The following is a 22062-nucleotide window of genomic DNA, read 5'->3' as shown; positions in this document are numbered from 1 at the left end:
GCTTTATGTACACATACAAAAGATAAAGCCCAAAGAAAAAAGTGAGAGGAATACAGGAGGGGAAAAAGTGAAGACAATGTGTTTTTATTTTTTTGGGTGGGGCGTGGTCGTGGGGTGTGTTGCTTCTGGAATAGGTCAAAAGTTTTGAGGTTCTCCATCTAGTTCCTGGTCTTCTACCCGTCTGCAGGGAGCTGTAATCATGACGATAATCATTACGGAATGGCTGGGAGTGCAATTCCATGCACAGATATGAATAATGCATATCTGTGATGCCGTATATATCACATATCCCTTTTACACAAACCAGAGTCAAAGCACGAAAATGGTAAGGGAGATGCTAGTAACAAGCACCTGGAATACTCTGATGATTAATATAAAGGGATATCTGCCAGACACACGAAGATGCAACTCCTCACAGATAGAACATTAGGTAAGATGTGGCCTGTTATCGCTCATGCCGTGTGCACGTAAATGCACTCCACTGTGGTAATAATGAAAGAGATAATGGAGATGTGCAAGGCCTAGACGACAACAGCCGAGCTATTAGCAATGTAAGTTGTGCAGTAATATACAGTCATACAGCATTTTTCTTCACATTAAACTATTCTGATTTGTAGTGCAGAACTCTTTTTCTTGTAAACTTATTCTGTGATGAAGGTTCAGGTTGATGATGTTTTGGATAAAAATCTCGGATGATATCAATAATGACTCATGATTTGGAACCCTGCTACTTTGCTTGTTTTCTCTTAACCATTAATTTGTCTTTCTGGACTTCAGACATGCGGCTTTCCTTCTGGTCACTGGGTCTGAAAGACAAAAAGAGAAAGAAGTTAGTTTGGATTTGATTGGAGTGATTTGTTGTGTCACACTAATCCAAATTTAATGATCTTTACAAAGGACTAAAAAAGTTTCTAATATAGACCCAGAATTGTTTTAAAATTTCAAATATATGAGGGTTTAAAATGACTTGTCCTACTTATTTCCTCACCACAAGACACGCTTTGTTACCACCTGATAGGCACAGCAGCCATATTTTTAGCCTAAAGCTAAAGGAAATGTGCCTTTTATCTGAATAACAGCTGTTCTTATTGTGTCAGGGGCAAAACATCTGAAATGTGTTTTTGTTTGTGTATAAAAAATTTTTTTCTAAAAGGCCACAGGGATTTGACCACTTTTTATTTTTCATTTCTTCTGTCAGTTACATCTCTGCGGATGAGATCAAGCCAAATCCACAGACGATTACACTTCAAATTGAAGAGAGCACTTAAAAGAGGTATTTCCTGTGCAGCCCGAGTGAGAACACATCTGCATCCCGTATGGGTTGGTTGTGTCTTGTTCCCATAAAAAGAGACAAACTAGCAACTAGGTTAGTGTTAATACAATCACCCCAAGCTAGACAGCTTTGTCACTTTCAGTGCTCTGGAGTACATGGAAAATCAAGTGTTTGACGTGATAACAATGATAAACCTCAACTTTGTGCAGTCAACTTATCACGTACAGCTGTTAAACCTGCAAAATAGTTATTTAATATTAATGTGTTTCAAAAGCCTCTAATCTGACAACAGCTACAAAATTACATAATGGGGCCTCATAATCCCCTGTTTAATCTGAACGAATACCTGTGCAATGCAGTATTAAATGACTATAGATTTATTGAGAAAATGTGAACGAAGGCATCATACTCTTTGTAAAACTGGCCTAATTAGTACTGTAATGTTAGCATGCTAAAATGATTTCAGTAGCGGTCACAGTGTAAGTGGTCCATGTGGGGGAACCTGGTGCTCATTGACTGGCGTGTAGAAAAGAGACGATTTAATGGTGATGCTTAAAAATAAATACATAAATAAATATGGAAAAGGGGCGACCCACTGGACCAGTGGTTGGTGTGTGTAACACATGGGTGCAAATGCCATAAGCAACGAGCAGCAGGTTAGACACCTGATAAGTTATTGTGCACACCAATAGGGCCATATTGTGCTCTTTGTGAACACCTGAAAGACTCACCCTCCAACACCATCCACACCTATCCTTCCTAAGACAAGCACAAGAAATCAATCTAATGATGGGAGTTTCTCTTCTGCCTGCAAAAGGAAATTATTTTCTTCTAAAAGATAAATGCAAGGGTGCTAACTTAAAGTCTGTCTAGTTGATAGATGTGCAAATGCTGGTTATACCACTGAATTCCCGCCACAACAGGATGGAAAATGTGTGTGTGCGTGTGTGTGCGTAGTCTCGGTGACACCTCCTGCTGCAGGAACAACTGCAAAGATGTGTTTTAATCATTTTGCCGGTATTCATTAGCCTGGTTGCCAAGATAACTCCCCATCAACATCTTTATCAGGTGTATAGCAATTTTTCTACTACGTAACATTAGATTTTCAAACATGAGTGCTCGTTAGCATCACAGCTTAAGTAATAGCCAGATGGTCTCTTGTTTTATTTTTGATTGTCACTCTGCATTCAGACAAACACATTGCATACATTATCCTGACTACTTTGTTTAAATGCTTGAAATGAAAGTTGAATTATCAACTAGGTGACTAAGTTAATTAATGTCACACTGTATTAAAATGTATTGAATTTCTAATTTCTGTGAGTATAGTCATAGAAAAGCAATTAATCTGCATTCGCTATACTTTATCTTACTCTGTGTACTAGAGCAATTACAGCCATGCAGAATTTCATTTATCGGGAAGAAAAATGCAAAGCTGTAGCTAATTATATGGAAATTGATCAAGGTGTTTTATGTTTTGAGTTGCCATTTTGTAACCTTCTGAAAAGCGCTAACATATTAGTTTGTTTCTGTCCCCCACCCACTCCCCCCAAATGTATCCTGAAGGTGCACCATACATCAAGCAGAGCTGTGGCCTGCTGATGAAATACAGGTACACTTTTCTGCGTTAGCAGAGGGCGGGAGAGAGAAAGAGAGAAGATTTTTTTTATACACGGGACATATATAATTATATGTTCTATATCAAGTAATCAAGTAATGCTGAGCAGCAAATTTTCAACATTCAATTATCACTTTCCTTTTTCCAGCTACTGCTATTATAGGGATTGTCTCTCTCTCACTCGTGCTCTCTCTCTCTCTCATGTGCATACACGTTCCTCTGATGAAACACAGTTGACTTTTACAAGTCCGTGTATCACTAAATGTCAGCCAGTTTCACTTGCTATCATGTTTAATTTTTAACATGGCTATAAATATAATCACTGCTCCCACATGCAAATCACAGGCTCTCAGTGCCAATTAACGATTATTCAGCTGTCCTGAGTGCAGCATCGTGCTGTATACGGCAGATAAAAACAAAACAAAAAAATGCCCACTGCCAATAAATCCATCCATCAGATTTAAATAGTCTTGCTATTGTCGATAAATGGTGAAACTCTGCCACGATCGCTGAGCGCTACAGTAATATTTATAAGCGGGGACCAGGTGAAGGTAAAATCATTGCTTTGCTTATTTTTAGCTCTGAAATTCATATTCCAAAACTCACTCTGTTTGATGTGATTGTGGTGGTGGGCTGTCGACATTTATTGAATACACAAATTGACAGCAATGCTTTTAAATGGCTGATTATGCTACTGACCTTCCCAAACTGACACTGGAGCATTTAGAGCAATCTCTTTTGCATAACAAATCCTGCTGGTGCTCAGATGTATGCATGAAAAACAAGAAAAACAATGGCTTTTAACATTCTGCAGCCCAGTCCTAAAAATGATTTTAGTACTGAACGTGGCCCAGAAAGATTAATTTTGTTTTCTGAGGAATAGTTTACTACTCACAGACCCTGCTCCCAGGAATACAACAGGCTAAAATGCAAAAGTTTTGAACTGAATGATGCATGCACCAGTTAGCTGCGATATTAAAATGAACACAGGACCTCTGGGTATGTCCTGTGGTGTCTGATAGAGTGCTGGCAGTAGATCTTTCAGGTTCTGTGAGTTTGAAGGTGGGGCCATGGATTAGGCTTGTTCTATCTAGCACATCTGGCATATGCTCAGAGTGGGCTCCTATTTTAAGCCATTTCTGAACAGGAACATTGCCCTGCACATGCCATGGAATAATTGATAAAAAAAAAAACTGAATAGTTGTTATATTCAATGAAGGACCTCTTCTTGGCATCACCTGAATATATTTATACATTTTAAAAATTTCATTTTCTATATTATTAAAAACTTGAACCTGTTTCGGTTTAATTGACAAAGAGATGCTCAAGTAAACTGCAGGGCACAGCATGTAAAACCAGAGGTCAGTATGATACAGGCAACTGGCCAAACGGGCAGTTAGCCAAGCTAAGAAAAATGGTGAACCAACCAATGCTGACATTGGCCTGACAGCAGCCACTAGTGGGAATATGTATTTGGGTGGTCAGCTACATTCAAATGTTCTCATGAATGAACTGTCTGCTGAATGCCCTGAATTATTAAACTTGTTTATTTTTTCAGAATTTGGTACAAATGTTGACTTAGACTCCAGAAAGAAATAATTAGGCGCTGCCAGTTAAAGATCAAGGTCAATGTGACACATCTGTTTCATTCTTGCAAATCTCTCAGGAACACAGAGAGGAAATGTTATCACATCTGGCACATCTACCTTCACTTTGACTCACGGGTGATCAGATCAGAATTGGGAAGTCAGACTGAGGAAACACATTTTAATGATTTTTCATTTTCTATTCGAAAAGGACAAAGACCAAGTCTACACTCTAATTTTCTGCAAGAACACATTTTTTACCATTATTTGTTGGGAACAGAGGGGGTGGATTGTGACCATAAGTCAACGCTGTTCAGATACTGAATTGCTATTACAAATGTTTGGTGTCAACTTTTTGCATTTTGCTTTAATTTATGTATATCAGTCTGGACAGATGTAAACTGCAGCTTGGCTGGTTGGTGGTGGCATCAGGGAGTAAGTAAGCAGAGAGCAAACTTATTTAGCCTCTGAAGTCTCATCAGGCGATACACATATTTTTTTCATCATTCACTTCTTCATCTAAACGTATTCACCAACTCTGCTAGCAATCAGTGGAGGTCTGGTGTACGTCACTGTGACGTATAATTCTACATCTGTATCTTTCTAAGCATGTCAGTCTAACCACCTTAGGTGAATATTAGAAAAAAAGACAAATCATCAAAGTTCACCAAAGCTGACTGGTAATTTTCCCTCGGATAACGCACTGGAAATGACTGATGTGCTAAATTAGAACATTAGTCACCTGTAGTTTCTTTTAACTCTGTGTTGTTAATTACTTTCACCTCTGTGTAATTCCCCTCCTGTCATTCCCTCATCAGCACTCAGTGTATAAGTAGTCCTGTCTCCCTGTTTATTCTCTGTGTTGTTTGGTTCATTTCCTGGTTTATGGCAGTTTATCTGTTTGTTACCCTTTAGCGTTTGTTTATTAGACTTTTTTCTTAGGCTTGATTTCTTGATTTTTGTTGAACCTTCGTATTGTGCATGTGGGTCCTTGCCTCTACACTCCACACACTGTGGCACAATGAGCTTCTGAAAGGAAAAGGGCTGCAGCCAATCTTCCATCCCAATTTATTGACACAGACCTGTGATATTGCATGTTCTTTCAAAATGCTGACTTTTTTTTCCATTTTGGTTACAGTTCTGTCAGATAAGCCCAACTGCTTAGTCTCGATTTAACTTCCTGAAAAGAGCTATACTTCTTTCCAGAGCTTTAATCCTTCTATTAAGAAAGAGCTCATTAATTATGACCAATATGGATTTAAGCGTTAAAAATACTCAAAAAAGCAAATAGAAAAAGCACAAGCAAAAAAAAAATTTAAAAAAAAAAATCTTTAAGATTTAAAATTTCTAACCACATTAAACCCTTAAATTATTACTAGTTTTACATTTTAAAATTACAGTTTATCAAATATTATGATTTGTGGAAAGACATCTGATGGCACCACTCTCACTTTTGGGATCCTTCAAAGATATATTCTAGAGCTACTCCAATTCATTGTGACCTGACGGCAGCAGTACCGCCCTTCCCATTATTTAGCACTTCAAATGCAATAAATAATCTCATAAAAATCCAGCGTTTTATATTTTTAATAAAAAGTGACATTGTAAAACTCTTGGCTCACAGAACTTAATTATCAAGCTCTCATCCAAGTCTTTGTAAGTGATGAACCTTGGTGACAACCAAAGGTTGGTAGGGAAAAATGTGTATTCTCCAACTGGGTGGCAAGTGGTTGCTGGAAAGGTGACTTTAGGTGCAAAGAGGTGTGAGAGGATGCACTAAAAATCTATCTAGGGACTGTTTGCAGTCAACTAGGCTTGTTCCAGTCACACTACAGGTGACCAAAGCAATCTGGGAGTGACCAAAACAATAATTTGCGAACGACTCCTTCTACAACTTCTTGATTTCACCAACTAGGTTGCTGGCTGTCTATTAGTTGGGTGACTGAGCTCAGAGAACATGCATTTTTCTCTAGCAGCTGGAGGTTGCCAAGGGGTTGGTGACCAAGCTCTACACTTGTGTGATTGGGGGATAAGTTATCGGATATATATTTAATTTTTTTGGAGTATGACGTCAAAACCCTTGATACTTATTAACTATTTATGTATCTCTCCACTTCCACCTCTGCAGGCCTTGATTTCACATATTTGACAGCAATGTGAACTCAGCTAAAATATCTTTTAAAAAAAGAGAATTCATTGCAAACTACATTATGCCCAACACAAAAATATCTCCTCATGGTACACTTGTGACAGAAAAAACACTGTCCCAATTAAAACTAGGAAAAATAAAGATGAGTGTTTTCTTGGGGGGAAAGAAACACCTATAATATGCCTTGTACGTAAGTGAAAATGCATGTTATAACATCACACAAAGAATGAAACACATGCTCAGAATGTACTCATTAAAATACATGCACGTATCCACTGCATGTGACATGACGTTTCCATAGGAATATCTCGTCTGGCTGAATGTGTGTCCACGTGTTCACACATTTGTTCATCTGTGCACATCATCTGCCTTGCAACAAGATCTTTCATTTGCCATCTAGAAGAGGCATCATACAATAAACACGCTTAAAAATAAACATGCATTGTGTGTATGCATTGTCATCTGTGATTCATACTATCATTTTTTTCTTTCTGAGTAACCAAAGACACCCTTATAGCACAATACAGCTGTATCTCAATAGACACTGCATAATCCTCCACACATCCCACTTGCTGTTCTCCTGTTTTCTGTGTATTCTTTCTCCTTTCGTTCTCCTCCTGTTTCACTCCTGCCCGTCGCCTTCACATCTTCTCTTCTCTCCTCTTCTTTTTCAAACTGTTTTTCTCCTTTCTGCTCTACAAAATCTTTATTTACGTAGCTTCTTATCATCCTCAGATTCTCTTTCTCATTTCACTCTTCTACCTAACAGTTCAGTTCAACAAGCCTTATTGGCAAGATAAAATTGTGGCTGAAGCACTTGTGTATACCAGAACACCACATTAGCCTATAGTGGACAAGCATGCATGCATATTTTGAATGATCTCACGGAGCCCCCATTTCCTGCTGGTGTTATCTCTCCCTTGTATGAAGCGTTTTTAGCATTTCTTTCCTACATTTTCACATTATTCTCCCTCTGGTACATGTGAGCTTCTCTCACTGTTAGGACGTGCTCTTGTAAGATTCTCCACTTATATCATTACAGATCAGACACAGCAGTAGTACACACACACACACACACTGACAAAGACACACACTCCATGCTAACAGCGTAGTCTTTTTGTGTATTAATTTTGTGTATTTTCCTTTTCTAATATCTTGAACAGCTGTTTTTAGACATGTAAGTGTAATTGACAGAGACCTCATACACTTGTACAAATAAATCAAATATAATGATTTTGATCATGATGTTTTTGTTTTTTTTTTACCATTTTTGACATGCATAAACTGATCAGTATGCCTTCTTTTCACATAGAGATTATAATTAATGCAAAAAATAGGATCTTAGCATAGTGACCTGTGCTTAACCTTAGACATAAAGGAATGTCTTTCATTTGCAGAAAAGAGCAATAAATAATATGAGAGAGGAGATAACAAACTTGCATCAGTCATTCATCATCATTAGTGTGTGCAGCATCTACCAACCATCATTCACTTTAATATCTTACAGAATGGAAGGTAAAAAAAAATGGCTGTCATTTTTATTAGTGAAGATAATGTTTTTTTCTTTGTTTCTTCCCCCAGCTGAACGATCATGGATAAACACTATATTTATGTAGGATGATAAACCAAACTGAGCTCATTGAACTTGTTAAGGATTTTATAAAATCCTGTCACATTAGAAAAAACAATGTCATAAATCAGTTTGACACGTCAGTTAACGAATTACATAAATTTGTTATCAATCATGTTGCATTATGTAACAATGCAAAAGACCAACCAATGCACTTTTGAGATAATGCTGTGCAGTCTGAAGAGGTCATTACAAAAATCAATCACTTTGTGTTTAATAACGGCGTGCTAATTGTTAATTATTATGATCAGAGCTGGGTTTGCTAGTGTCAGGCTTGCTAGTGTGCAACATTTGGCTTTTCAAAAAAGCTGGAATGACATCAATACCCTTTATGTCAATGCAACAATTACAATGGAATGAATCAATTTCTCTAGTTCATCACACACTAACAAGTTGGCAAAGATTTAAATTGAATGTACAAAATAAAAAGAACTTCAGCCAAAGGCGCTAAAGGCTAGTTGGAAGATAAAAGAAGAGAAATGTTCGCTTATCAGTTTTGTCTTATTTCTCTCTCTCTCCCTCTCTGCGGACAATCATCAGCATCAGTAGTCAGAGGAGATGCTTACTGGCGTAAACAGTTTCTGATATCTAAACCACTTCTGCAATCACACTTGTGCTGGTCATGGCTTCACGAGTTCACATAGATGCACACAGACAATTACTACGGTCATAGGTATATAAAAACTGTTAACTGTGATTGAAGTACTCTTAACAGCCACTTTGGTTCTTGGGTTTGTGTGCCAGACCAAGAACACTGACTGATTGATTCATTGCTGTTGCCATTACTGAATGAACAATGAAGGTGTCTGTGTCACTTTGTAATTGAAATGCAAATTTAAGCTGGAGACACCATCATTACTGGTTGTCCCTGCAACATCTCATAACCATCACTTACCAGAAGAAAATAACATCTTTGTTGTGCTGCCCAGTCAAAACACAGCAGAAATCACACGTTTCCTGTTACATTTTATATCCCTTTAACGTTATATACAGGAGTAATTACATGTCTGTAACATTTTACAAATTGTTTTGTTTTTATTTTACTTACTGAATCCGTAACCTGTGGTCAAACTGCAACTACATTTAGTTTCTGATGTGAATAAACTGGACTAAGTAAGTACTGTAGGAAACTGTAGCAGAACCCAGAAAAAACTGATAAACACAAGCGTGTTTTTAGAAAACCGCAGAAAAAAGGTCAACACTTTCTCATATTCTTAACTTTTCTATTGTTTCTATTGTTTGCATCTTATTCCCTGACTCATATCAGATGCCTTGTTACCTCATTTTAAGAGAAATTACCCCCCAAAGCTACTTATAGTTACTTATAATAGGAAAAAAGTCTTATTTTTATTAAGCTGGCAAGTCTATGGATGGTCATTTAACATTTTATGTGTATTTCTTGCACTGTTTCCCCACAATCAAGCTAATTTCTCTCCATATTTTTTCTCTTATGATATCAAGAGCTATCCCTCACAGTGAGCTAATTTCCCTACATAAACACCACTACAAAAACAACTAATCACATTGTGCTCTACACAACACAGAACTGCTGTTAAAGAAAATTATTGTTTGTTAACAGCAAAGGTAAATGCCCTTAAATTATGAGAGGAAATAATTCTGTTTATATTTCATGGCAATTACACCATGGCCTTAAATTGCCTATTTTTGTGTAAACACAATAATTGGATCAGTTAAATTAAGTCTAGTTGATAAAATGCTCTTTGTAGAATTATGAATCTCTTATAAGCAAATTATTAAAGCAGTGTTTCCGTCTGTGGCCAACAGAGAACAGTAAATCTACTATTTGATTAAAATTCATTTGAAACAGTGTGGGTGCCATTGACACTACATGGCAGGGGGGAACCCAAATTATGTGGAGAAAGATATACTTTCAGTGAGAACAGCTAAAGCTGCATGACCATTCTAATCTCTGCTGTTTTTCATTTAAAGCCATTTAAGATAAAAGAGGCACTTCCTTTGTAGATTTCTGTCAAATAAACATCCCTTTATGGAGTTTGGAACAAGATTTCTAAAACGACAACAACAAACGAATATTGTTGTGATTACCTCTAATAAGAGGATAAATTCAATCTGTAAGTGAAGATCTCTTTTTAGGCTGAGCGCTGGATAAGTTCTGAAGCATCAGACTTCTGTACTGACTAAGCAGATATTGTTGATCACCCCATCCCCCCATACAGGCAAAGTCCATCCCCGGGGCTGTGCTGTTCCCTCATAACCATATCCTCCTGCAGCATATTATATTCTCCACCAGTATTCAATCACAGGCTCAGGCGGGAAGGGAAAAAGTGATCTGATGGACAGAGGGAGTGATGTGTATGAGATAAGGAGTGACTCAGACGGTAAAAGACCAAGAAACAAACAGGATGGGGATGTATTTCCTGTCGCCTGTTGTGATATTGCCATAGGAGAGTATTAAGAAAGCAGATCGTTTAGCTAGGATAGTTCTCTAATTGTCTAGGTGACAGCAATTAGATAGGCACTCATTAAAGCATTGCCCTCATTAGGTTACAGACTACTCACTGCAGGAGGAGAAATTGCAGAATCTAAGTGTGTCTTAAACTCAGGGGCAGGACTGTGGATGGCCAAGGTGACTACTGGTGGCTTACTGGTGACCATATGTCACGCTAATTAATGAGCCTGGGTCTTTGGGCTCAAGAACTTCTCATTAGGCTCCTACTTTGGCTAGGTTAAAAAGCTAATTAGCAGATTACTCACCTGTTTAAGGGGGCGAGGAGAGATGTAAGGGAGGTTCATCAGGTCCTCACCTGTCCAGTGGAAAGCAGAAGACATAGAGGCCAGAGCTGCAGAATACACACACTAGACCCAAACCAGTCCTTGGTAATCTGGTACAGTTTAATCAGTATCAGAACTCTGATCACTGTACAGTTCTAGTTAAAGTCCTGTTGGGTCCAGGTTTTTTCAATTCAAGTTTTACTATGTACTATGCTTTCCAAGGATAACATTTTTATTAAGAAATATCAGGGTCTGGTGAGTTAATGTCCATCTCCAGTTCAGCCCAGGAACAGCTTTGCTTGGTTCAATTTAATTGAATTATTTTATTCCACAGGGATAAAAACTGGTGAGCCACCTTGAGCCAAGAAAGCAGCGTATGTTCATGCCCAAAACAGACCCCTCCAGTAGCTTTTTTTAATTCTTTTTTTAACTGTTTGTGCAGTCTATCACATTGTATTCCTAGGCTGAATGTGATTATCTATGCATTCATCTTGCTTGCTCACTGTTCGGCCTTTTCTGTCCATGCATGTTGAAGTTTTTGTCCATTCATATGTTGAACATATCCATATGCCCCTTTATACGTCTCCGCTTCAACACTGGTAGAGATGCTAAAAAGTAAAAACAAATCTCTTCCATGAAAACTGATTGGTATGTCACACTGTCAGCCAGATCCTGCACCAGCTGGCCAATCAGCAGCCAAGCAGACACCAGGCCTTGACACAGTTGTCCAATCCAGAAATGAGAACCAGGATAAGCACTCGAATGTAAACCGAAGACTACAGGTCTATAACCCTGTGATATTCATGGCGACAAATTAATGGGTACAGTGAGATACAGGAACATAAGCTATAGGGCCTTTATTCTTCAGGTGGTTTCACCAGCTTTTCCCAGTGGGAAGCGTCCAGTCTTCACACAACAACATCAGGGCTCTAAAAGAAAAGAAGATTGAAAACAAGGTTTGAAAATAGAACTGTGGGTATACAGTGTTAAGATGGGGGGAAAAGCAAATTACTATCAGAACAAGAGCAGGTGTAAAAATGAGTATTTAGAACCAGCAGATCATTTTTTAGCTGCCTTAACTTAAAAGATTAAGAAAAAAAACTACTGATAAAGTTTTCTGACAGTACCTCCTAGGGTATAACACACATAAACTACTTTTATAGGTAGTGAAGGTTCAAATGTTATGTTGTTGCTGGCTTTGTTTTAAAATCACACCTGGCTTAGAGCCAGACATTTGAAAAGGACAAGGCTACAAATCATGTTTGGATCAGTTTAGTATTTCTAAAGGTTAAAGGATGCAATGTCTTCATATCAAAATGGCCCTTAAGAACAAATATGTACACATTAGTATGAAAAGGGTGTAGCTTGTGTTCTTTTGTATCTTAAGGTGCAACTGCTGTTTGTCGAGAGATACAATAAATGCCCACGTAAGGAGGGTTTGCTGACAAGAAAAAGCAAAGATGAGCAATAGCTGGGAGAGTGATGAGGTTGTACTTGTTGTGGCAGTATGTTGCTGCAGGTGTTATTTGTAATGTGTCTGTTTGTCGGGAGAGCATTTCTTAACTGTATCTGTCAGCAAGAATATTTCATAACAGCATTTATGTACAGCCAGTGCTTATTGTGTCGGTTTAATAATGAAGAACAGTCTTTTTAATGCCTTGGACTGTATTCATCCATCACAACCACTGCATATCTCCACAGTTTTCTCCTTCATCATTCTGCACTCCACTCACCTCTTCTCCTCCATCACTCTTTGAGAGGAAAAGGTAGTATATGATGATCATAAAACAGTATGAGGGGTGAAACACAACCAGACAGACAAAGTTGTTATAAATTTAAAACAGAAAAGAAAAGGAGACGTAATAATGGATAGAAGCAGTTTCAGCAAAACAGCAGCCAGCAGAAACAAGATGAAAGGAATGTCGGGAAGAAAGGAAGAAGGGAGCATAAAGTGAGGAAGACAACTACTTATTTTTCCTGAGAATATAGTTATAGAGTACTATGCAAAAGTCTTAAGCCACCCATTATTTCTTTATATTTTGCTTCCAAGTAGCCAGACTTTCTTGTAATTTTTTAATGTGGTCTTGAGCAATAGTTCTCCAGGCTTTCTGGAGGTGATTCAAACTTTTTCTTTGAACATTGCCTTTTTTCCCCTCTCATTTTCAGTCCAGTGCCTATACTTTACCATTTTCAGAGGACTTAACACTGACCTATAAAACATTCAAACACAAAAAGGCATCTAACTCAAGGGATGAACCAGTGTTGCATCTACACATAACAAAAACTTATCAAAAACTTCACTTTTTTTGTTGGAATCCATAAAAAATGCCAAAAATAAGACATTTTGACAGGCATAAAATAGTATCTTTGTGCCAACAAGATGATTCTCAAAGAGCTTTTAGCCAAAAACCTGGCATATCTCAGCATTGTGTGCAATGTGTCCCTACAAAATGTGAGCAAACTGGAAAGGTAGATGACAAAAAATAAGTTGCAAGTCTAAAAACACTATTTACAGCAGATTAACAGCATCTAGAGGTCATATCTTTCAGAAAAGAAAATCCAACAACTTGATAAAACGCATCTTGCTATGTAGCTGATCCATCAACTATTCACTGAAGCCTCTTTAGAAATGGTCTCAGTGGACGGTTGATTGTCAAGAAGCCATACTTACGGAAGAGAAGCAAGGAGAAAAGGCTGAAGTATGCCAAATTATACACTGAAAACAGGAAAAACACAAAAATGGTTCCAAATTTTTTCTGTCTACACCAAACAGCTACTGTTGTACTTTTGACCTTTGTTTTGTTTATTGGATGAGATGATTCAGGTCTGATGAAACAAGACATATTGGCAATTTAACAATTCACCAGTTTAACAAACAGGGGCATCAGCAGGATGTGGACGAACAATAAACAGCCACAACAGCCTGGTACCTCCTCCTCATGCTGCTCACCAGCTTGGTCAGACACACTTCTGATTGTTCAGTCAGTATTTATCCCAAGTTAGCCACTGTGGCTGTGCTGGTTATGCTGTGCTGGTTATTCTAGCAGGAACAGCAGGTCCGAACAGATCCCAGAGTGTTGAGGTCAGAAGTGCAGGCAGCATGTTATCTTGAAGGATAGAGTTCGGTCCCAGACTGTGGAGATGTGGGATTGCTACTGGTTGCATAATTTCTCTCTGCATTGAGATTGCCTCCAGTGATGCAACCCTTGTTTTTCCAGCGAGGGAGACGCCACCTAACACCATAACACTGCCTCCACCAAAAGCTGTTATCCTGTTGGTGGAGCAATCATTGTAGAGTTCTTCTCCACACTTCGAGCCTGTGATCCAACCGCTGTCGGCAGACTCTGGACTCATCGCTGAACATAACATTCCTCCACATGTTGAGGTTACAGTGTTGTGTTGGCACCAGTGCCAGAGCCTAATGGTGAAGGGCAGTCATGTCAGGCCTCCTGGCAGCTGTATGAGACCAGAGATGGGCTGTTTGCAGTCTGTTCCGCAAATCATTGCGGAATCATTCTGCAAATCTTGATTCTGCAGAAGACTGCCTACAGTTCTTATCTGCTGACAGGATGAGAAATGGTCATCTTTTGGTGTTCTCTTTTTGGGACGGCCACTTTTCATCCTGTCTCTGAAATCACCAGTTCTGTGGAACTTGCCCTTCAATTGGGAGATTTAACTAGGGCTCACTCCAAATAAAGCTGCAACTTGGTTTTGTGGAACATTAGCTTGAAGTTTAAAGTTGACCTATAGCACGGGCCCTATCCAGATTAGTCAAATATAGTATGTTTGGAGCCGATTCCATACTGTTGTAGCGGGGTCCATGCTCACAAGTGCTGGTAATCAGACACCATTAAGCCATCTGGGGTACCAGGAGCTCAAGACAAGAGTCAGTAGCAGAACAAGCTGTTTGGCATTGTCAGAGAAGATCTGGCAAGTTTTCATAGGTGCAACACACAAACTCAACTCTGCTGATCAACCCACAAATGCATTTTCCTTACAAATGTCCCATCACTTAGGGGAAATACACAGGCTTTCCAGTGATTAAGATTAATGCCAAGAACAGTTCTTACAACAAATAATTTCCTTACTTTTCATAAACTAAGGGAAGTAAAGTTCATTAAGTAATAAGGGGTGACTCAAGATTTGTGCACATTCCCATAGCTGTCAAAAATTAACAAATTATAACTAATAATTTCTCAGAATTGTTGAAATAAAAAAAAAAACTAAACAACCAAAAATGTGGTATAACTTTACTCAGCCAGATTTTTTAAGTAACTGGCAAGTTTGCCCAGTAGCCAGAAATGTAAAGAATTTTCAGTTTATGTCCACACAGGTCTTTGAAAAGCAGCAGAATTTCACAAATGATGAACACGCTTACTTTAAAAATGATAATTAAGTAAAATGCTATTTAAATCAAATGTGCCCTAATTGTTATCAGTCATCTAAGGGACTAATTCTTGTAACTATAGGTATTTTCATGATTTAAAAATGCTATTTTCAGTCATTATAATACAGCAGAGGCAGGAATTTCAAGGATACATCTCTCAAATGTCAGTACTCAAAATCACTAGATAATGAAACACAATTGTGGTTGCTGTTATTTAGCTACAGTTACTAAAGGGTCAGATTGCAGCATGCTGCAAAGACGTGAGGCTGCAGTAGGGAAAGACAGGTTAGGAATAATGACATAGGTAAGAGAAAGGAAGAAACTGCTTGCTACAGGAGAAAACAAAAACCAGGGAGCGCTACAATTTAAAGTGGCAGTCATTACTCTGTGTGTTGTAGTGGCACAATCTCTTTGAGAGGCTGAGAGACCTTCAGATGTTAAAGTCCCTCCATTCCACACTACGAGGCCGCCTGTCGTCTGCTGCTGGAGGCGTCCAAGAGTCAGACAGAGAGAGGGGGAGAGAAATGGAGAATGAAACGGAGCAAAAAACAGCGAATGAGAAAGAGGAAGCAGACGAAAAACATTGATATAGATACAGCTAAACAACAAAAGAAATAATAAAAAAAAAATCTATTCAGCGGAGAGAGAGAGAGAACAAGCAACAATGTCAGGGCAGTCGGAAAACGGGTAAAGAAGATGAGAGAAAAGCATGTGGGAGCACTTGTGAACAGCGGGAGGGGAAGAGGCCTGGCCGATTCCAAGAGATGTATTCAGAGAGACAGACGGCAGTGAAGAATGAGGCCGGGCATATGGGATGACAGTGAAAGGAGTGATGATAGATTAAAATACACAGAGGACAGACAGGCTACAGGGTCATGGATGGGCCACGGGGAGAACACACACTTGCACTTCACACAGACTCGCACATCCTTGCGCTGTGCTTAAGTATTTTTCTATCCTGACTAACCTTGTGGGAACATATGTACTGGCTCAAGGCAGATAAACCTTGTACATAACCACACACAAATGCAGGCACAGACCTGCAGGGATTTGGTGACTGACCCTGAGCTTACATACACAAATTTTTTCCATCTCTTGTAAGGACACTGCACACTGCATTTGTTACCTGATGTCTTGTCCCTAAATTAACCTAAATGTTCAGTCTTAACCTCATAAAAGAAGCGGTTTATCTTGTTTTTTTTCCCAACAATGTGTGCGTCTTTGTGTGTTTGTGCTCTAACACACATACAAATTCAGTGTTTGTTTGGCTGTTATTGAACTAATAATACGTTGCTTGACATAATCATAATATGTTTGTGTCAAGCATATAATTACTACTAATCCAGATAGAAAATTCCCCACTTAGTATTCAGGTTAAAGAGCTGCTTCTAATCCTGAATCCACATGCTGCATCCTTGTGTCATAGAGCTAAAAAGCAAGGTGACAACTTGACTGCTAAAATGATCTCTGCTGTGCATTTCTTTGTTGATTGATTTTCAAATTCTGTGATAGTTTTACATTTTTCAAGTTGAAAGTGCCTATATTTTATTAATTTATGGACTCATGTCACATATTTATGTACTGATCATTTCTATGAGAATATTGTTTATTGTTTTAATGTTCAAAAACCACATATTTATCTCGTAAGTACATCTTTCCATTCCCAACCAGAAAAGCCCATTCGGTTAGCTTTATTAACAGTTGTCACAGTTAATAAAGCTAACCACAGCTTTGTTATGTTTAAGAAAGTGTGTCTTTTTTAGTCCAACACTGAAAATTTTGTCTTAGTGCCATAATCGTGGGACTTCTCAAATGTTTAATAAATAAATAAAATAATGTATTCAGTTCCTGTGAATATATGAGAGCAAATAGTCTTAAAGAATTAAACTACCATAAAGAAAACATGTTTATTTTTTTCACAACTGCGGGCATTTAATGGGGTTTTTCTGTGTATCTGTCAGTTGCTCTGTTCCTCAGGCTCTCTGACTCACTGTGGCTCTCTGATCAGATCAATGTTGCCTTTCTCTGCAATGCAGCAACCAGTGAAACACATCACAGACACAGTTACACCCTGAGAAACTCCAACAGCCTTTGTACAAACACATGGGTATTATCCCTCACTGTAGGTTTCCCTCAAAGTGCCAACGATCCTGGAATCAAAGGAAGGAAACAAAGAACACAAAAGGCCAACGGTAACTTTTTCCTCCTGGGTAAAATGTCAAAATAAAAACTATAATAATTGGTTTGTTTGCATGTCTTTTAGTCTGGGATGTTGTTTGGAGGCGTCCCTGACTGGCACACTTCAGTTAGATAAGGTTGAGACAAGGTTAATTAGGCCTATAGGGGGAATATTTGAGTTTATGCATATGGTGTTACCTCAATGGTGCAACAAAATAAAATTCAAGGTTTTTGTTTTTTTTTTCACAATTCCCAAAATTCTAACCAGTTTTAATGAGCGCTGCCTAATTCATCTGCTTTGCCACCGCAATGTGGCCATCAACCTCCTGGCACACTTGCTGAATGTGTGTGTAAAGTTGTCGTCAAAGTTTCATTAGTATTAAAAAAATTAAAACAGCTTAAAACAACGTGTTTGAGTACAGTACTGTGCACAGCTGTGCAAAGCCTCATTTCTTTATATTTGGCTTCTAAAGATCCAGACTTTCTTGTAAAGTTTTAAAGTGAAGTTAACCAGTAGTTCTCCAGGTTTTCTGAAGGTCTTTGAACATTGAATGCTTTTTCACTCATTTTCAATCTAATCCTTGTACCTGACCATTTTCAGAGGAACTCATAATTATGGGAAGCACATTATTTGTTTCCATTTCTTTTGCTAAATTTACAAAATATGTCAGAGGTAACACAGTTTGGCCGGCATAAAACTATATTTTTTGCACAAACAAAGTGCTATCAGCACATTGTGCAGTTTATCCTTTAAACAAATTAAGAAAATGGGACAAGTAACAGACAAAAAACGTGGGAGGCCTAAATAAAATAAGTGTATTGGAAAGTCATGTCCTTAAGAAATAGGAAGAAATCCAGCAAAGATGCATTTGGACTTTCAGTTGAGCTACCTACTGTTCACGGAGGCTTGTTCAGAAATGGTCCAAGTTAATTACACGAGAACTGAACTGAAAATCGGTGAAAACAGGTGAAAACCAAAGAACAGAACAGAAGGCGGCAAACATCCTTCAAGAAGCCTGGAGATCTATTCCTTAAAGAAATGAAAATAAAGTTTGCCTAAGATTGTTCAGGCTGTGTTAAAGAATACAGGTGGTCATATCACATATTGACTTTAATGTTTGTTAGAATTGTGCAAACTGTTTTTACCTTATATACAGTATTTCAATGTATGTTATTTCCTATTTCCCCTTTTCCTGGCAGTACAAGTGGGTGGCTTGAGATTTTTGCACTATAATGTCTGATGTCCAAAACCAATTAATATCCATGGTACACTTTTTATTAAAGTTCACGCAATGAATTCTGATAAAAGCAACATCTAGCATTGTTGTATTAATATAAGAGAGACAACCAAACTGACAAAGTTGATGAAGGTGAAAGCGCTCCCTCACTTTGCTGGCTAAGCTCCTATACTCTGCACAGATCTCTCGTTTCCTCCCCGCTATCAACATGAGGCTCAATGACACCTCATTTCAGCTCATTCACAGAGGCCAATTGAATGACATATCAACCGCTGATAAAGTATTTCCACTCAGCTCTTTAAGACCCTCATGTGAAATGATGTCTTCATTTATTCATTCCAATGAAACCCCCATTTCCTGAGTGGATTAGTGTTAAAGGGGAAATGCACTGGAGTAGGCTTAGTACAGGGAAATTTTACTCCCCCAAAAAATCCACATGATTTTGTGGATTTATATTATAAGGGATCTATTGACGGTTTCAAGCAATCTCTGAGAGCACGTGCAAGTCATTTCAAAAGTTTGGAACAAGGAAGTGCTCTTGATTACACAAAATAGGTTTTATCTAATAGCTGGCAAAGACTGTTACGTAAAAGCAATTTTCCACCAGTATCTTGCATGCTAAGAAAACTACAGTAGAATTATAATCGAGCAGATTTGTGCATTATCGCAATCATGTATTTTGCACTTCTTGGATAATTTGCACTCTTCATTAAATGATTACAATGACAAATTATCTATCTATCGTTCTATTTCTTTCAGACTGTCAAATACTTTTTTAAAGCTATTTTCTGAAGGCATGCCAAAGGCCACTGCAGTAGAAACTAATAACAGTATTTTCAAGCTGACACAAGAGGCCGATCGTTGATTAGACCAAAGAGCCCAGAGATAAAGAAACAGTGAATGGAAGCCTAAAGCTCAAGTAGTACTAATGGTTCTGAGGATTTAACCAATTTCAGTTCAGCAATGAGACTAAGCTTAATTTCAACCTGTCAAGTGCATCATGTATATTTTCAAAATGTCTTTTTGTTATTTCTATGGATCAAACATAAATATTTAATATTATTATATAAATATTTAATGATTCATCTTCCCTCCACTGTCCAAGGTAATCCAGCCTTATTTATTTACATTTCTTTGTTTTATATTCCGTCTTTTTGATTGTGTATTTTAAACTTCCAATTATACATCATCATGAAGTACTGTATGAATAAACCTAGCTGTAGCTTTTGGTGAGTGTTTTTGCTGCTCACAGGAGCTTGCATGCCTATTACACCAGATGAAAAGGTTGACAAGTACAAGTTGTTGTCTTATATTGTTTTACATTCATTAATAATAGCTGTGTCTGCATTATGTATAGTGTATTACTTCTATATAACACATGTGTGGCAGACTCTGATAACCCTGGAGACTCTTCAAGTAGATTTGTCATGAATCTGCTGTAAAACAAATTTCTTGGATTCACATAAAATGGTTTGTTGCACGGTCTCCCCCTTTCTCCTCTATCGCTCTCTGCAATACAGTATTTAAACTAATCTGGTTCTCTGTATGGTCTTTAACACTTTAACACTGTAATAAATGTTTATTACAAAAAGGGAAACACAAAAATTTTATATAACCCCCCCCACCAGATCTAGCATTCAGTGCTATTGAAGTCACATTTAACTTTATAAGTGACTTAGGTTTTTTCCAGCTTGATATTGAGTGTAAGCCAGTGCATACAGCCTTTCTTTTGTACTGAAGTAGCTTTTTCACTCTTTAGCACTTGGGATGTGTCATTTCTAAAGGCGAGCAGGCTTTCTTGGAGTGCTTAAAGACTAATGGTTTGCAGCGCTCTAATGTGAGAGGTGTTAACTGGAATAATGTGTGACAGGTACTCCCACATGCATTATCAAATCCCTCTCTCCTCTAACACAAAAACATAAAGATTTATTTGGTTATTATCTGTTGTCTAGCCAAGCTTTCCAAAAACTAAAAAAAAACTAAAATTTTGGCAACAAGGTTGGAGCCTCATTCTTTAACTTCTTCACAAATTTAAAGACTTTGAGTCAACATGAGCCCCTTCTGAGCGTTCAACAAAAGAAGTCTGGCATTTGGAAAGAGCTGAAAACAAAAATAAATGAGCATGGGGGAGGTCTTCAGTTCACTATAGGAAGGTTAATTCAAGACTTTTTTTCCATTCGTTTTTTGGAAAAAAGGAATGTGCAATCATACAGAAGAGATTTAAAAACAACTTGAGTTGCTGCTGCAGCCCTACAGACTGAAAGTTGATGAATTGTCTCACCCTCTGTCTCCCTCTTACTTTCCTTCTAGTGCACTAGAATGGAATCTCTCGTACTCATTTTCTCATTCACACACTGCTCTTCTCTTCATTATTATCTTGCTCAATTTCACACCCTGAATTTCACATTGTCTATTTCTCATCCACCAGCTTTTCCTGTTTGACCGAATTTCTTTGTGTCCCTCCTTTCCACGTTTTCCCCACTCCTTCTCTGTCAACTTTTACTTTTTCTAAACTCTGCTCAGCTGCTTGAATTTGCTATGTCTGTGTCTTTTCCTCTAGCTCTCTAATACCTGCCAGTTCTTTGGGAGAGGTGGGCTCTTTGGCAACAGATGGCGGTCGAATTTTCATCTCAATGGCGACCCTGGAGGAGAAGCGGGACTTTGTGGGTGACAGCAACTCCTCGTTCGCTGACGAGTCAGTCCTTGTCATTAGGCTCCGTCCACTGCTCTCCTCCTCGACCAACGTGACAGTGTCTCGCAGAGTGTTGCTAGGCGACATTGCCCTGGATGGTCCGAGGACTTGGTCATCATGACTGTCAGTTATCTTTGAGGCAGAGTGAGGAAGGACTTGGACCTGACTGCCTCCTTGTCCATTGCTCTGTGGTCTTGGAGCAGTCGCAGTGATGGCTGCTTTTCCATGGCCTGCTCCTTGGTGGCTGTAAACCTTGTATCGTATCATTAGGATGATAATAAAAACAAGCACAGAAGCAACAATAATCCCTCCAATGATGATGATCATAGTACCACCCAAGAAATGGCTGTGCAATGCTTGGCACTGGCTGAACTCTGTGTCTGTGGTAAATGACAGACAGCCCAAAGGACGAGTTGCAGTCAGCGATGTGACGACGTCATCAAACACGGCCAGGACACAAAGATCATAGCTACGTCCAGCAGCGAGGTCCCGCACCAGGAAGTCGTTGCTGCTGGATGGAATCATTCTGTCATGACAAGAAAGAAGAACACAAAGGA

General features: G+C 38.5%; 1 protein-coding gene and 1 long non-coding RNA gene across 3 annotated transcripts in view; one reads left to right on the top strand and one right to left on the bottom strand.

Moving 5' to 3' along the window:
- The first annotated feature begins 307 nt into the window (after positions 1–307).
- Positions 308–21488, top strand: LOC120443612. Its single transcript, XR_005615529.1, has 3 exons — positions 308–430; positions 1199–1273; positions 21374–21488. It is a non-coding gene; the product is annotated as an uncharacterized LOC120443612 (long non-coding RNA).
- Positions 419–22062, bottom strand: part of zgc:172282 (leucine-rich repeat and fibronectin type III domain-containing protein 1-like protein) — a 93327-nt gene continuing 71683 nt past the window's right edge. Inside the window, exons 8-10 of one of the 2 annotated variants that reach the window (XR_005615528.1) lie at positions 21385–22031; positions 10993–11939; positions 419–806 (exon numbers count right to left, since the gene is read on the bottom strand). Coding sequence is in view for 1 of the 2 variants with exons in the window: in XM_039622541.1 (XP_039478475.1) it covers positions 17531–17547; positions 21385–22031 (664 nt within the window). In the remaining variant the exon portion in view is untranslated. Of the gene's footprint in view, positions 807–10992; positions 11940–17486; positions 17548–21384; positions 22032–22062 lie in introns of those variants that run through there. The other variant, XM_039622541.1, reaches the window with a different exon arrangement.

Source organism: Oreochromis aureus, linkage group 14 (genome assembly GCF_013358895.1).
Source record: "Oreochromis aureus strain Israel breed Guangdong linkage group 14, ZZ_aureus, whole genome shotgun sequence".
Lineage (NCBI taxonomy): Eukaryota > Metazoa > Chordata > Actinopteri > Cichliformes > Cichlidae > Oreochromis > Oreochromis aureus.
Note: the sequence above shows the minus strand (reverse complement) of the source record. Positions and strands in the feature narration are given on the sequence as shown.